Source organism: Acartia tonsa, chromosome 3, assembly GCF_053477335.1.
Source record: "Acartia tonsa isolate MP-2025a chromosome 3, ASM5347733v1, whole genome shotgun sequence".
NCBI lineage: Eukaryota > Metazoa > Arthropoda > Copepoda > Calanoida > Acartiidae > Acartia > Acartia tonsa.
In genome coordinates this window covers 46,507,836-46,524,566 of record NC_137262.1, presented here as the reverse complement: position 1 = coordinate 46,524,566, position 16,731 = coordinate 46,507,836, and the positions used below count along the sequence as shown (strand labels likewise).

Genomic DNA, 16,731 nt, shown 5'->3' with positions numbered 1-16,731 from the left:
AGTACTGAGCAACATAAATTGACGACAAAATTCCTCTGGCATAATATCCACATATCCTATATCCATTACTAAATATTACAATTTTAAAATTCAATAGTAAAAAAGTTTTTATTAAAATCAAAATAATTAAAATAATACTAGCAGACTAATTTCTTATTTCCTTATCATTTCAAATTATATCATATCATTGATGTTTTTTGTCCTCCAATTTATTTGAATTAATGAGTTTTACACTTTACAAAAAGAACAACTAAAATTTACATTTTTTATTCTTTAAATTCATGAAAAATACATAATTTTAGGTAAATTCCTGAATATTTAAAAAGTGCACGAAAGGCAATATTTATTTGAATAATTTTTATAACACTTATTTGAAATAATTAGGAGAGGAATAAAAATGAATAAGTTCGACAATATCAATTTTTGTTGTATATTTTCATTTCCAACTAATATCTATAAGTAAAACTATTCTACTATTCAATTATTTTGTATTTTTTTGTATTTCAAATAAGCTCACATTCAAAGTAATATGACTAGGACCTATATTAAACCATTCTTAAATTCAGGTACTTAATGAATATAAAAAAATATAAATATCCTTTTTCTTCGAAAAGATTGTTATTCCTCTTACAATATAATTATAATACAAACAATAGATTATAAAAATTTTAATCAATACAAATACTGAATGCCTGTCCATGTTCCTAATTTGTGTAAGCATCAAAAATTGAAGAAAGGTTAAATTCTAGGTCAATTGGACAAAGCATAATTTTTCAATATTGCACCAAACAAGGTGTATCTATCAAAGTAATAAATTAAAATTTATGGGTATATTCAAGTTTAAGATGAAAGATATCACTGAAATTTTTCTGATCATAGGAGAACAGCATTTCAATTTTTTTGTTTAGATAACAAAAAGATTTTATTAATACAGGGATGAATTTCATACTTGACAAATTAACAACTTTGAATTTTGAGATGAAAGTGCAGAAATTCTGCAATGGTTTTTAAAAAGTGTGAGCTTCAAAGTGCAATTCTTTCATCACTGCATAATTACTCACAATGGTCTCTTATTATGACAAAAAAAAGTGTTGTGTCCTATATGAGGTTTATTTTTGTTATTGTTATATTTGCTTTTGATTACTTGTTTTTTTTTGTATATTGTTTTTCAGATGATTGCTAGTATTAAATATTAAAATCTGCCATTTTTATGAATTATTCACTATCCAAAATTAAAATAATAAATATTAAATCTATTTCTGTCCATTTTGAGCTCAAAGTTTACATCACCCAGGTTTTCTTATTAAATCAAAGTACAAACAATATAGAATTTTTGCCAGTTCTAACTTATTATTACAAAAAAGAAAAAAAGAATAATCTGAGAATCATTGAGAGCTTCACACTGGCTTGTGTGTACAATGCACAATTGTTTTATTTCAAGTTTTTTTAAATCTCAATTGAGTCTATGAAAGTTATAAAAATTCTTTACAAATTAAATATTTTTGGATTTTGGAAAACCAATAATACCCTTGAATCTTCTATTTTTTGTTATTCAAAGTTGCCAACTTGCTTATTGCATTATTTTTTCTATGCCTTAAATTTCAATTATCATTAACTATCTTTCTTTAATTATTCCGAGATAACTAGAGTAAAGTTTTGCATGCCATGAAAACAAATCAGCCCCTTTCTATCTCATAATATTCTGAGATTTTAATGGTACGTGAATTATTCTAATCTACCTGGACAATTTTCTACTTTGTATTATTCAAAGTTAACAAGATTCACGTGCCCTAACTCAAATCTTTGCACGCAATGAAAACAAATAAAAATTTGTATTAGGCTTATATTTAAATTTTAGTTGCGATGGTACTCTACAAGTCTTGTTTTTAACTAGTTTGTTTAAAATTACTATTACAGAAGACACATTACTTTAGTTATTGGATACGGAGCGCAAGAAGAAATAGAAAAAACTTTATCTTGAGAAATTATCCAAAATACTGCAATGGCTTCTTATAAGATCTCAGAACCATTTGGATCATAAGGTCATTTCTGGAAATATTTGTATTAATACCTGAATAAAATTTTATTTCTATGAAAGCTTGCTTTCACATAAAGAACCTACTTGATCATTGAAACCCCTATTGAACCGGGGTTATGCATCAGAATTAACACCCAACTATTATAAATATATTTAAAAAATAAGAGGATGTTTCTTTTATATTATTTCAGTCTCTGGTCAGTGTCTATATCAGTCAATCTCTGGGTTTAATTATAAAACTCAAATAAAACTAAATTATATTTGTTTTAATACTAATATATATTTTTAGTTTTAGGGCCTATTAATTAAGCACGGGATGCACAAAATCAAGAATAAAAATAAGCATATTCAACTGAAACTAAACTAATTCAATTTGATAAAAAAAAGAACATTTGTTTTGTAACATCCAAATTGTGGCAGCTGTTTTTACTCTTTAAATAGGATATGTGAAGTAGAAGACAGACTCAAAAATAAAGACGACTAATACAATGACCAGCAATAGAAACCAGCATACCTGCACTACAGAGTAGCATTGCAACCAAAAACGACTAAGTATAATGCGTAGTTTATCCAAACCAAAAAAAAAACAAAATGAAATTTAACATAAAATAGCACAATTATAGTATTACTAGATTCAAGAGGAATAAATTTATATTAGTATTTTCAACACAATACAATAAATTGCTTTAATTCTTCTTCAAGGTTCGACCTTTTATCAATTATTTTGTTTGCAAATGTTAGCTTGATCAAACCTGTCAGACTTTTGCTGTTGGTCAGGTCAGTTGTTTATTATTCACATTAAATAAACACTTTCTATAATCATATCTTAATTAGATCTAGGGTGCGATGTTAAAGGCACTTCAAAAACCATTTCTTAGTCTAAAGAAAAGTTAGCACCAGGGATGTAGGGGGATTCTGTCAGATTAATAAATTTGCAACATTTCTTTTCATCACAATGCCGAATTTTGGGCATATTCTTCGGGGGATGATTGCTTTAAATCCTATTGTCCCTTGCCTAAATCCCTAAGTTATCAGTCATCTAATTTATGTTATTGCGACCTGGTAAGATATTTTCAATGTGAGCAGACTCATTTAAAACATTGCCCTTTTCATATTAAAAGTTATGAGGCTTTTAAAGTGTTTTTGAATATCTTTTCATTAAGAATATAGAAAAATAATCGATTCTAAAATATTTAGAAACAAATAATTGTTAATCTATTAAAAATTTTGTGATTTAAAAAATGTTACTTCTTTGAGTTTATTATGTTGTAGTTTTAAAATTATCTGAAATGTCTTTTAACTTTGAATTATGGTCCATAAGGTCTAAAACACTCTTTTTGGGTATAGTTCTATTTGGGGCAACGCTTCTTAAGGGGGATTCATCAAATTTTCACAGTAGTATTTGAGAGGTTATTTTAGGTTAGGTTAGGCGATTGCCCCGCAGGGTTAGAGCCTCCCGTAGAGGTTAGAGAGAAAATCTACTAATAAAATATGAGGAAACGCCCATTAAGAGGCGTTGCCACAAAAATTTAAATAGACCACACATAAAAATCTAAAGAAATACTACGTTACTAAACGTTATCTGTCAAGCAATTTTTATTTATATTCCTGTTACCCTTAAAGTAACTCGTTGACATCAAATTTAAATGTCATATGTATTATCAAGATACTGTTGTTTTTTTTCAAAATTTACGTTGATGTCGCATTACTGCTAAAAACTTTTATCTACCATGTAAAGTTCTACCAATCAACATCATGACCTGTTCTATGTTGATATAACAACAGCATAAATGTTTAACATGGATTACTTGCAGAAATTTTATATACCCATTCATTTCATGTATTAAGATAATCTAATTCAAATCGCATCATGCCGTGTCATTACAATTTAAACGCGAAACCTCTCTAGAATTATTATATGTCTATTGTCTGTGCGTCTGTTTGTAAAACTGTCAACACTAAAAATAATCTAAATTTGTTGACTAGTTATCCAACGAGCGAGAAATTTTCATTAATGTATTTGCTTTCGTTTTATCAATGAATCCCACTATATACTTTTTAATGTAAAAAAAAAAATTTTTTGTGTGATTTTCGCTATAGAATGTTGACACCCTTATTGCTTGAGTTATTCCTAGAGGTGTATTAATCTTTCAATAGAGTAGTCAATTTAAAATTTACCTGTAAAATGAGTAATTTTATTTTAAAGATATCTTATTTTGAGTTTTTTAATTCTTAAATATGTTTTACAAGGATAACAATAATAGCAATCTATTAAACGTTTTTTTCGTCATAAGCACATTACACGTACAACATGTATAAATTGTTGAAAAGCGTCCCGTAGATTTATTATTACTTGGATCTTACAGGTCTGATTATCATGTGCTCTAATAAAGTGAACTTGGAGTTTCCCCTTACACACCCTTTACCTCATCCTCTCATCTCCTACTGGATGAGCGAACTGACCAATAAATGACATCCATGTAAGCAACCTAATAGGACGATAATTTTTTTTCCTGTCATGATATTTCCGTATATTCTACATTTATTAACGTCCCTTTTTAAAATTAGCATACCAATAGAAAGAAAATGGAAAGAAAGTCGTTAAAATTAATAGTACGACCGTTTCAGATAAGGCTAAAATATAAATAACTTATTTATCTTCAGTCAATTGTCTTAAAAGATCATTTACAGGCGCCAATGGTTATTTAGATAATGTAAAGAGGAATTTTAAGAATTAGAAATTAGAAGTTTTATAAATCGTTCTCCCATTCACTTGCCTAAATACGGAGGGACTTTCATTAAATATTGATTGTTTTTTTTTACTAATTACCAGTGTCTAAACTTTTCCACCAATGATTTCAATTTGCAGATGGGTTTGTTTTGTTAATCTTATTCTTTAAGATCCCTGCCAACAGTAGTAGGACAAAGTGACTCAAAAATCAGCCATGTGACGTCATACAAATAAGGGCTTATCCATATCTTTTTAAGGGATTTTCTTTCGCACTTCTCCTCTCATCTCCCTCGTGGATGATTTTTGAGTCCCTTTGTCCCACTACCTGCCAACAACCTAGTTGCCAATAGTGTAGGTTTGGGTTGAATTAGTTTTTTTGTTGTTAAGTATAAAATTCGCTACCAAAAACTCTGCATTTTTTAATCATGCTTTAAAAGATTTGCAATGCTCACTATAGAATAGCTAATCATCTATAATACAAAGTAGAACGATGTCTGTCTGTTTGTTTGTAGCGAAGGATCTCGCTAACCGCTCAACCGATCGGGTTCTCCTTTAAAGGGTAGCTTCTCATAGGTCCCGGGAAGGTTTATAACTATTTTCTTGGGGGGTGGGACACCCCAAACCCCCCAAAAAATGAAAAATACCCCCCTAAAAAAAAAATTAAAATAGTGGGGTCGACTAACCCCCCCCCCTAAAAAAAAAATACCCCCCAAAAAAAAAATTTTTCTTTTTCTTTTTTATTTTAAATCTAAAATACGAAAAATTGGTTTGATCAAACATCTTGGGGCAAAGCCCCTAGAGGCTAGGGGCGAAGCCGCTAGTAATAATATATTTCAGTATATTCAAGTAAGAGACAGTTTGTATTAAATTTAAATCCTGTGTGAAAATAAATTCATAGAGTAGCTGCGGCATAGTACACGTGCACGTTGTAAAATTGAAGATTTATTTTTGATTTCTCATTGCTTATACAATTCAAAGTGCTTAGGATAGGGATGGGTAAACATAAAATTAAGTAGAAAGTTTATGTCTTCAGTTGCATCTGATAAAAGTAGTCTGACTGACATATTGACATCTTATCAGGGAAGATGGGGACATTTTGGAGACCGTAAATTACACCAAAGGTATCCAAAGTTTTAAAAGCATATATTTTATTGGCCTAAAAACTTTGGGTACTTTTATTAAATTCTCATTGGTTTGTTTCAGACTGGTAGTGTCAAAACTTTTTAACATCTACAGGAGTAATTTTGTTTATCATTATTTGTGATGTATATCACCAACACTAAGCCTTACTACCAGAAACTTCTAACTACCATAAAAGATCAACTGTGTTTATTTATCACCACACATTACTTGATTAAGACTTTTGAAAGCCTGTATCTGTCCCTGACTTGGTACTATAGGGTAAGCTTGTTGTTCACCTTTGACATTTACAGTTCTATCCAAAGTATGCCAGGAAGGGAAAGGACAACGTCAGATAAAATAATCTACAACTCAATCCTTCCATTCAATGAATAGTTGTATCTTTAAAGTGCATAATTTTAATGTATTACAATGCAATGGAAGGAAAGATTAAATTTTGTTCATTGTCAAATCCCTGTATTTCTAAAATAACGCACAGTTTACTTTAGGCATCTTTGGTATGTCTTACACCGTAGAAACTTAATCTTAAATCTCTTTTCTCCTTACAACTCAAAAAAAGGTTTTAGAGTGAGAAGGGACAATTTACTTATGAGAATAAGTCTTCCCTCAACGTGTAAAAATCAGTTTTGCATTGGTAGATTAGAAGTATTTGAGGATATTTTGTAAGAGCAACCCTAATTAATATCATCCCAATGATAATAAACTATCTCTGTAAATTAGTGGTTGAAAAAAGTTACACTAAAAGTTGAAACATATCAATCCAAATTCAATAAAAGTTATCAACGTTATTGAGCAATCGAAGAAAGTAACATATCTAAAAAAAAATTGAGGACTAGTGTAACTTATAGTCCAATGACCCCTCCCTCTCTTTAAATTTTCTAATAATAATTTTGATATATGTTTAAAACAATGTACTGAATTTTAATTTGTCTTATAATAACCTAATTGGCATATTATTATTAAATAAAATGTTATTTTGAATCAGGGCTCGGCATCTGCCTACAATCCCCAAGGCAATCCCTCTTTTCTAAATAAATTTCAAAGCATAAATTGGAGTCTTTATCGCGGATGTCGCGCGGCTGCCGAGACCCGATTTAAATAGCTCTACTATATCTCAGCCTTGATTGTTCTTGTTCTATTTCTTTAAATTGAAAGAATCGTTTAGGCCTAAATTGTTTAATGAAAGATGAAGTTAACGTTTAGAAATTAATGAATCGGAAATAATAAAAAGTAAGTCGACAAAAAATCTGAAAAAAAAATCTTTTTACTTAAATATTGACATAAAATAACCCCTCCCCTTAACAATAAGATAAAAAAGTAAAAATGTAAATAAAAAAAATTATCAACTATAATACCATAACAAATTGTAGAAATATTAGGCAAATATAACATAGTTAGCTAAGAAATAAAAAGCATTGGAAATTTGATCACTTTTAATGCCAAGGAGTCTATTGAATAACACATGCATCAATAGAAACTGCTTAGATAATGCATCAATGAGATATTATTTATGTAAAGAAAGATCTTTCGACGCAAGGACTTATTGACAATTTCGCATCTTAAACTGTGTAGAAATATAAAAGGAAAAAATGAAAAAATATAATTTTGAAAAATAGAGGTTGAAATTAAGACAATGACATGATTTGAGGGAAATTGACCAAAATCTTCCTCCTTTTTTCTTGGTTGATAAATTTCACTCTGTACGTCATTTTATAAGATTTTTTTATCAATCATGTTCTAGAACTTAAATCATTTTAAAGATGTTGAAATTTTTTCTTACAAGAACAATTATCTTATTTTACAAAGTAATAAGATTGTTGTCTGTTGCTTAAGATTTCGATAACTGCTAAACTGATTGAGTTTTCCATTTTAGGAAAGGTCCTTAGATGGTTTTAGTCTTCCTTATTTTTGAAATTTATGACTTATGATGGTGTTTTTAGAATATAGAGCCCCTTAATACTAGCAGAAGCTAGTATTGTTAAATAGTGAAATGTTTAATAAAAATTGTGATATGTGAATGAGAAAAAAGTGTTAATAATTTTAAGATGTAACTTCAATGTGAAAATCCAATTCTTTCCTATGGAAACAATTTTAATACCGAGTGAGGAAAGCTAAGCTTCGCGCGTTTAAAACTAAGATAAAGCGGATTACAAAAAATTGAATGATAAAACTTTTTTTTTTAAATTTTGGCTTCAGAAAAAATATGTCAACTATTTAATCAAACATTTCAACAATCTTCAATGGTGGTACTACTCTATAAATGAATTTTGGCAAAGGTTTGGAAGGAAGAAACTTACCCAATCACTTCAATCAAAACTCTTAAATCCCCTTATGGGCCGGTGCAACTTTTGTTTATGAGGTTTTTTTGAAAATCTTTTAAGGTTAAGTTAGGTAAAGTAAGTTTGTGGGAAAACCTACAGGCCTTTTGTGATATTAGATCCACTAAGCAATTCTAATGGATCTAACTCTTGTAGAATGTCATAAAAAACTTAATTTTTAATAGAATTCTGTTAATAATAGCTAATATTGTACATAAAGCTGTCGTACATTAAATTCCACATAGACAGGATAACAATCTTAAGATTGATTTTTATGCATAAAATTATCCTTGTTTAATTTTGAATAGGATCAGCAACTGAAGTGAAAAAAAGCAGACCAAATTTTTTTTTTGTAGATTTTTAATCGTGAAACCTTAAATGGTTTCTCTGCAGGGGGCAATATTAGATTATTATAGTCAAGTGTTCTAGTAGCTTATTCTTTAGTGAGAAGTAATAGTTATATTAAAGACAACTTTCCGCGGATATCAAAATGAAAATTTTTAAGATTATATCCAGTTTTGTTGGCACCGAGGGGTCGAAGGCCCGGAGAACAAAACTGTCTTTGAATTTGTGTTTTATTTATTTTAATACTCATGGAAAATTGTCTGTTTTACAACGCTATACAAGACATGATTTTTCATGGCCGGTTCTAATCCAAACATAGGAAACCAAACACAAGTTGCACTATAAAAAGTAAGCCTTGTAAAGGTGTTTTTCTAATTGCTAAAATCGGTTCATTAATACCAACGTCTCATAATTGTGTACAACATTTTTTTTCGCAGTCAATTATGTTCTAAAGTAAGTATTCTATGTATTCAGTCTCACAAGGAAAACTGAGTTATGGGCTTTCTAATTCAAATTTTGATTGCAAAAGTCTATTTTATTAAGAGTGAAGCTTTTATATAAAAGAATTTTAATGTTTTTGTAGGATTGATGAAATCGCCTAAATGATGTCAAACTTTAAATGATGAATTATCTACTGCAAAATATAAGTTATACATTTTCTATTAAATTTAAACTATAGTCTTTTTAAGCCGCGCTATTTATGAACATCATGAGATATTTTAAGATTTTATATGTACATAATATGAGTTTATAACAAGTTTTGTTCCTTATTAATAAAGTAAAATAAAATATTCTTTTTAAACCACAGATTCAACTTGTTTTATAAAAAAAATAGTTAATGAACAAGGACAATGTCAATTATTATTAATAGGTAATGCAGCAAAAATGAACAACATCTTCAAAGGAAAAAAATCCTTTGACAAAATGACAAAGCTGACTAAATAACAATCCTTAGTTATATAAAAGCCGCGCTAATTTTCTTTACTATTTGTTGAACTAATTAAGGTGTATAAAGTATTATTGCTAAACCACAAAGATACAACTTGTCTTATAAAACCAACATATTAATCAAGCTACATTGGTGTTGGTTTAGAGCAACTTGTTGATTTTGTATAGCTAGTCAATTATATTATCTATTTATTTCAGTTTTTATAAGCAACGCTTCTCTTTAATTTAGGCTGATAGAACATCAGAGGGCATAAAATAAATTGACTGCAATATTTTTTGATAAATAGATTATAGTTAAAAGTTAAGAGACTTATAACTTTTCTATCGAAAATTTTCAAATTCAGCGATCTTAATACAATACCTAGTAAAAAATATGCTAAACAGGCTTTTTATATTGACTTATTCGTAAGGTTACATCATCCAAAATTTGACGATAATGAATATTAATTTACTATTCTTTTTATTTTGCTTAAATAGTCAGTATTTTTAATGAATGGAAAAGTTAACAAATATCTTATATTAGGTGACATATTTTATCAAAAAACTGTCATGATTATTTTATAATTTATTTCATTAACATCTATATTTTAACTATATTTCGTTGACCCAATTAACTTTATAATATGCAACCATTATTAACTTACACCAAATAAGTTTATTAATCTTACTAAATCTAAATTTGAAATGGGTTAATCCACCCTTGGAGGCTAACAATACATGGTTCCTATATGACAGTATTACGTTTACGAATTGAAGATACTAGCTAATTGCAAATATCTGTTTTTTTCTTCAAACGGTACTAGAACTTTTCGGCCATAAAAACACTCAATCAACTTAGTATAAAATTGCTTTGATTAGGTCAGAAAATCTAATACTCTATAGTCGAAATACTATTATTATGTTAATTTATAATGAATGGTTTCAAAAGGATTTTGGTTTCATTTGGACTAATTTCAATCCGATATTAATTTGATATTTAGCCGTTGTTACATATGTAATATTGTCTATAATATATATTCAAGATTGAAATTTGAAGTAATTTTCCTCCTAATGATATAAAAGTTCTGTAAGAAAATAATGAAGATAATTCAAAATTATGAAAATGAGTATCGAGAGCCAAAAGGCAATAAATGTAAAATTTTCTAATTTAAAGGTTGTATCTAGAAAGCAATGTAAACCATTTCACTCAAGCATAAAAAAAAACACCAAAGCAACAGAACTAGACAAGTCTGGTAAAAAAATTCATTTATTTCTAGCAATCTATTTACTTCTTATTGAGAATTAATAAAAATTGAAAAAAATTAATCTTCTACTTATTCATCCACTTGCTTTATTCTATCAAAGATCTATCCTGCATTGATCAATTCCTTTCCCCTATTTTTTTTCATCTGTTCTTCTATTTATCTATGTACTGATATTTCTAGTTATTCATTTATTAATCATACCTCATTTACATCTAAAATTGGAAATATAACAGCTAAGTACCATACTCAGGTGAGTCAGGGCACTGCAGAGGACAAATACTAATAAATGATGTAAGCCGTAATTTTGCCAAGCTAAATCACAATAGGTTGTTTTTAAGCAAGCTGACTAAAAACTTTTAATTAATTACCTATTACCTAATTGGACAGGGATTCTTCTTCGATTTCAAGTGATCATCTAGAGTACCTTATGTACTTATAATGGGATGCAATACTTTAACATACTAATTTATATTAGGTTAAGCATATTTTACAACCAACCATTTGATTGCATGACCTTTGTCTGAGAAGTTTTAACTGTGCATAGTAATGAGTTGCGCCTGTTTATGGGTCAAGGTTTATGGCACCTGACATAGCGGTAGTATTAACAATTTTTATTGTCTTTAGTTATGACCCTGTGTCACGGGTTAGAATAGACAATCACTTGGAATTTAAAAGAAATCTGTAAAAATCCACGCGTCGTCCGTATGAGTCACCAAATGAGAGCACACAAACAATGAAAAAAATGTGGCTTTTACTCATAATAATTCCAGACGTTCATTAAACCCGGAATCTTTAAGAAGCGAAGATACTCTACAACTTTCAACTACTGCTTTGATTGGTCAGTTTTGGCAAAGAAGACTAGATTTGGACACCTTCGTTAAAAGTTAAAAGGAATCACATGAGTAACGAAATACTAAAATAGACGGGAAAATTTAATTCTAGAGAAACTCCAATACAAATAGTTTAGTGTAACATTTTTTAGTTTTATGTTATTTTTCAGTGACTTCTTTTTTTTGCGGATATCCTTCTCAACCCTAACTGTAAAGGATATCCCCAAATCATTGTAGATATGTCAGTTTTCAAACTTTTAAAGACACAAGAACCCACTCTTTGGAATAATTAAATAAGAATAGCTATAAAAGTTATGCAAAAAATGTGCAAAAATTTTACACGATGTTTGGAAAATCTGAAACCACAGAAAAGAAGTCATTAATATTTTAAGAGATATTTACTATTTAGAAAGGCAATAAGGAAACGCATTAATTATAGAAAAGAAAATTACTAGAACATATTGTTATTAAGCAGAATAGTATATTCTGCTTAAAATGTAATAATAGAAACAATAAGTATGACAAGTATTGAAGTACGAAAAATCAAATGTAGTGAATCAGAAGTCTTTCGTGAATAGAAGCTGAAAAAAATCATGTTTCTACCCTAGCGTTACAGACTGACTGACAGACGGACTGAAAGACGAACAGGTAAAGTGAATTATAAAGTAGCTTAACTAAAAACAAAGGAACGATTGAAATTGGATGAAGAGGACTGCACTTAAAGGAGCCTAATAGAGACTGTTTATATAACAGTAATCAGGTTGATTATTAATCTCTTACATTTTGGCAGCTTAATTAATTTCAAATAATATAATATGAACAATCCAGCTCTAAAGATGATTATTGGAGAGTATTATCGAGTGAAATTTTTTCTAAATTTATATGAATCATATTGTAAAAGTCCCCGGGTAAAAAAAAAATCTGGGAATTTTTCTTTGCTGTTAGGTCAAAATGTACAGACTTTAATTACCGCGAGGTTATAAACCCTAAAGACGTATTCTAACTTTGAACGCCATCTGATTCAGTAATTCCTTGATTATTCCTTAATAAATTTAAATTGATTTAGGATTTCTAATCAGAGTAGCTACAAATCAAATCTTAAAGAAGGATGGTCCTAGAAAGTAAAATTCTTTGGACAAACGGTAACTGCATTTTTCAAATAAATGTTTTTGGTTTAGAAAGGTGCTGGGTTAAAAGGAAAAGAAAATGTTCATATTTTTAAAAGGAAAAGAAAGGCATCTCAACAAAAACAACTCACAGGAGTTATTTCGATAAGATTAAATAATAATTTAAAGTAACAGGATTACTCTCTGTTTGTTTGTTGGTACCGAAAGACCACACTAACCACTAAACGAATATAATTCCCCTTTACAATTCAGCTTATTAAAAGCCAGAATAACTTGGGGTAGGGTACCACCAACCACCCTCTCAAGAGAAATCACCTTTCGAAAAATAATAAATTAAAGCTTGCCTTATTAAAGATAATTCTTAGCTGTTAGGCAAAATAGTGTTTCTTTAAAATAAAACTTTGCCTACATAAAAATCACCAAATTGTTATGTTGGTACATTGACTTATTCTTTTATCCCTGAATAGAAAGGGTGATAGTGGAATTTTTCAACTGATTGATCAAAGTGATTTCCTCATTTCTTAGAAAAATTGTCATGGTTTCAATTACAGGGACAGGGGTTCTATAAATAGAGCAAATAATTAGTTCAAGTAGAATTATAACTCACTCATTGTCAACATCAATAAGAAGGGAATAAACTAGCAGCCGATTTAATATTTATTGACAAACAATTCGAAAATCCTATTTACTTTGATTTTTTTAAAATGAAGGAGATGTTATTTCTCTTTTGAGAGTAGAAGTATCCTCCCCCAAAATAGTAATAAACCTTCCCTGGACCTTTGAGAAGCTTCACAGAATAGTTCAACCAGTGGTCAAGTGGTCAGTGGTCAGACAAACATCCTGTTTCTTTAGAATAAAACTAACCAGCTGTCTCTCTGTAGCTTAATGTTTCACTAAATACTGATTCGATATGGTACTCCTTTACAGTAAAGCTTCTTATAGGTCCCTGGAAGGTTTCCAACTATTTTAGGGTGTGGGTATCTCCTATCCAGTTAATTGTTTTATGTCCTGTTCTACTTTTTATTTTCCATAATTCTTTGAAAGCAAGTCACAAATAACAGTCATAGACGATAAGTTTATGAACACGTTTTATAATGTTCACCTTCCTACAGAAATCACTGAAGAACTTTTTAAGCATTTGTACATTTGTAATTATTGGCGGGTTTCTAAAAGTATTCTAAAATAATTTTAATATAATTCTTTTAAATTCAGAACAATGATGATCAAGGGAAGGGGAAATTGAAATAGAGTTACGTCTTCCCCCCCCCCCCCTAAAAAAGATAATAATACAAAATTTGAAGTACCCCTGCCCTCATATTTTATGTCTAAAACAGCAAGAGACATTTCTATATCTGGCACATAACCAAACTATGGAGAAGCTTCGCTTATATGGTAGTTAAGTTTTTAAGCGTTAATAGTTTTTTCTCGTATGGTATTATAAATAGATTTCCGCGGATATAAAAAGTACAGTTATGAAATAATGAAGGCATGGGCTAAAAAAACTGGTTTTAATCTTATGGTTGTCCATTTCTATATTCGTACAAAACTGGACATAATTTTTTCGTATGTATGAGGACCGTGCGTTTCACCGGAAATTAATCGGTTTCGAATGAATACGAGAAAAACTTACATATTTTTTATATGACAAGTCGACGACAGAAAGTTTTGATACGTTGATCCAAAATTACACCAAAAATTTACATTTGAATTTATATCTATCCGCAGAATTTCTTAATATCGTGTGTATCACTTGACATTAAAAATTTCTCCATGAGTCCCTCTCAACCAGTGAAACAACCTTTTTAGTTCCGTGTTCTTTTAACTGACCACAGAAGCTTAAAATGCAAACACAACAGCCCTTTGGAAATTAAGGGCGGTGCCTGGCCCCTTTCAACCCCTCCCACATATCCAGTGGCCTTTCTCCTATGTCTGAAATTTCTTTTATAACATTCTTACTTGGCAAAAAATCAGAGCATCACAAACACATTCCCCCCCCCCCTTCCCCCTCCTCCTCTTGCCACAGCAAAGCATGGTTAGACCCCCCTGGGGGGATTATTTACTATATTTAGTTCGGAGAAGGGGGTCTTGAAGAGGGGGGGCGGGGGCGTTGAAATCTCCGTGTATTATGATCAGTATACTATGGACCAGTGAAGAGTAGGGATACGATGAATTGGAACATTGCAGTGGTGCGTTTTAAACCATCAATTATTTTTATAAAAAAAAAATATAGTGATTTAAGTGTTAAAAAGGACTGTCAAAGTAGTTACAAAAGTTCGTTATAGTCTTATTGACCAAAAGTGATTTTTATCATGATGTTACAATAATAAGGATAACAACATCCATAAAGCAAGGCTACTATAAAAACTGATCTAAAATGTTGTCTTATAATAAAAGTTTTAAACTATTTAACAGTCATATAACAATAAATGTTATTAATGTAAGGTTTTTATTATGATAAAGAAGTGTTGAAAGAAAAGACAATTTTATTTTTAGTCTCTATATATAAATTTAGATTTTCTTCCTCAAATTTGTTTTTCGTAGTTCTCAGGAGTAAAGAATATTAACGATAAAAACTTGTAATTAAATACATCTCCAATTTTAAATATACATGATTATCCCTTCTGTAGATTAAAATCAATGGATCAAAAGTTTAAACACTGCAATTTTGGAACCAACTTATTAAAATTCAATAAAAGTACCCAAAGTTTTATCAGACAAAGAATAAGATAAATTGGTTAAAAATAACCAGTTTAATTCACAGTCCAATGTCCCCTCCATCCCTGAATTATAAAACACCAATATACAACGCCAGAGGGCTCAGAAAACAAATCAAAAGTTAATATAACATACAAGAAAAAAACATTTAAATTGACGAAATAATAATGAAACAATTACTGATAATGGTTTTGTTCTAATATAGTTATGTTTAACATAGAAAATTTAAGATTATCTATTTATAGAAATGAATCTAAAAGGATTTTGTTAATGTAAATCATAGTTTAATATGTTACTTTTAATTGAAATTGCATTAATATGAGGTATCATTTTATTTATATCCGTATTGATATTTGATATTGAAATTAGGAAGATGCCATTTTTATTTTAAAATTTAATTGCAACTAAAAAATCTCTGTATTTTTTTTATGTTCGATGAGGGTTAATCCAAGGTTATTAAGCTACCTGGCACTATATCTATATTTGATATGTGTTTGTGGTATGAGATAATAGTCCTATCAAAATTGATTTTTTCCCAGCATTGTTTATGGATAAATTAAGATATAATCAAAGCATTAAGAATTCAACAAAATTCATATGTATGTATGTAACATTATTTATAATGATAACAAGGACAATTTTTTCCACAAGTTGTACAGCATAGACAACCCAACAACATTTAATATGTAAAAGGACTCCTATGATAGTTCTGAAAAATCCTAGTTGTATACAATATATTACTAGCGGCAACGCCCGTTCAAGGGGCACTTTAAGTTTGGGGGATGGGGATTTGAACTCCAAAATCTCTTGGAAGGTTCGAGATACTGTCCCAAAAATAGTTATAAATCTTCTCTGGACCTACACATAAGAGGCTTCACTGTAAAGAATAACCATATAGGTTCAGAAGCTATTAGGATCTTAAGCTTCAGACATCATAAAAAAATAGCTTGCACTACTGTATCTATGTGGCAGATTTATTATTATAAAGAACTGTTATTGACAGACATACTGACAGAGATCGCATAAAGTATCTGCACTACAAAAAAAATTACTAATATATCATTATGTATAAGATTTTAAAATTTGAATTATTGTTTTTTTTATGAAATGACAAAATCAATTTATCTCAATTTGCTTTTTTATTTGTAAAATTACAAAATTAAGGCATCTTTAGAAAGAAAAAGGAAATGCTTTTTCAGCTTTGCTTCTAAACCATTCTGAAAAATCATGTATAGCAACGTATTCCAAACATGTATCTACAAATATAAGAATAAAAATCATAATATTGTTACCAG

At 29.4% G+C, this 16,731-nt stretch overlaps 1 protein-coding gene across 1 annotated transcript in view; it reads left to right on the top strand.

The window, feature by feature from the left end:
- The first annotated feature begins 14,683 nt into the window (after window positions 1–14,683).
- The window catches only part of LOC145314352 (uncharacterized), a 60,695-nt gene continuing 58,647 nt past the window's right edge, over window positions 14,684–16,731 (top strand). The window contains exon 1 of the mRNA XM_080154230.1: window positions 14,684–14,907. Coding sequence (XP_080010356.1) covers window positions 14,887–14,907 — 21 coding nt within the window. The 5' untranslated portion in view covers window positions 14,684–14,886. The remainder of the gene's footprint in view (window positions 14,908–16,731) is intronic.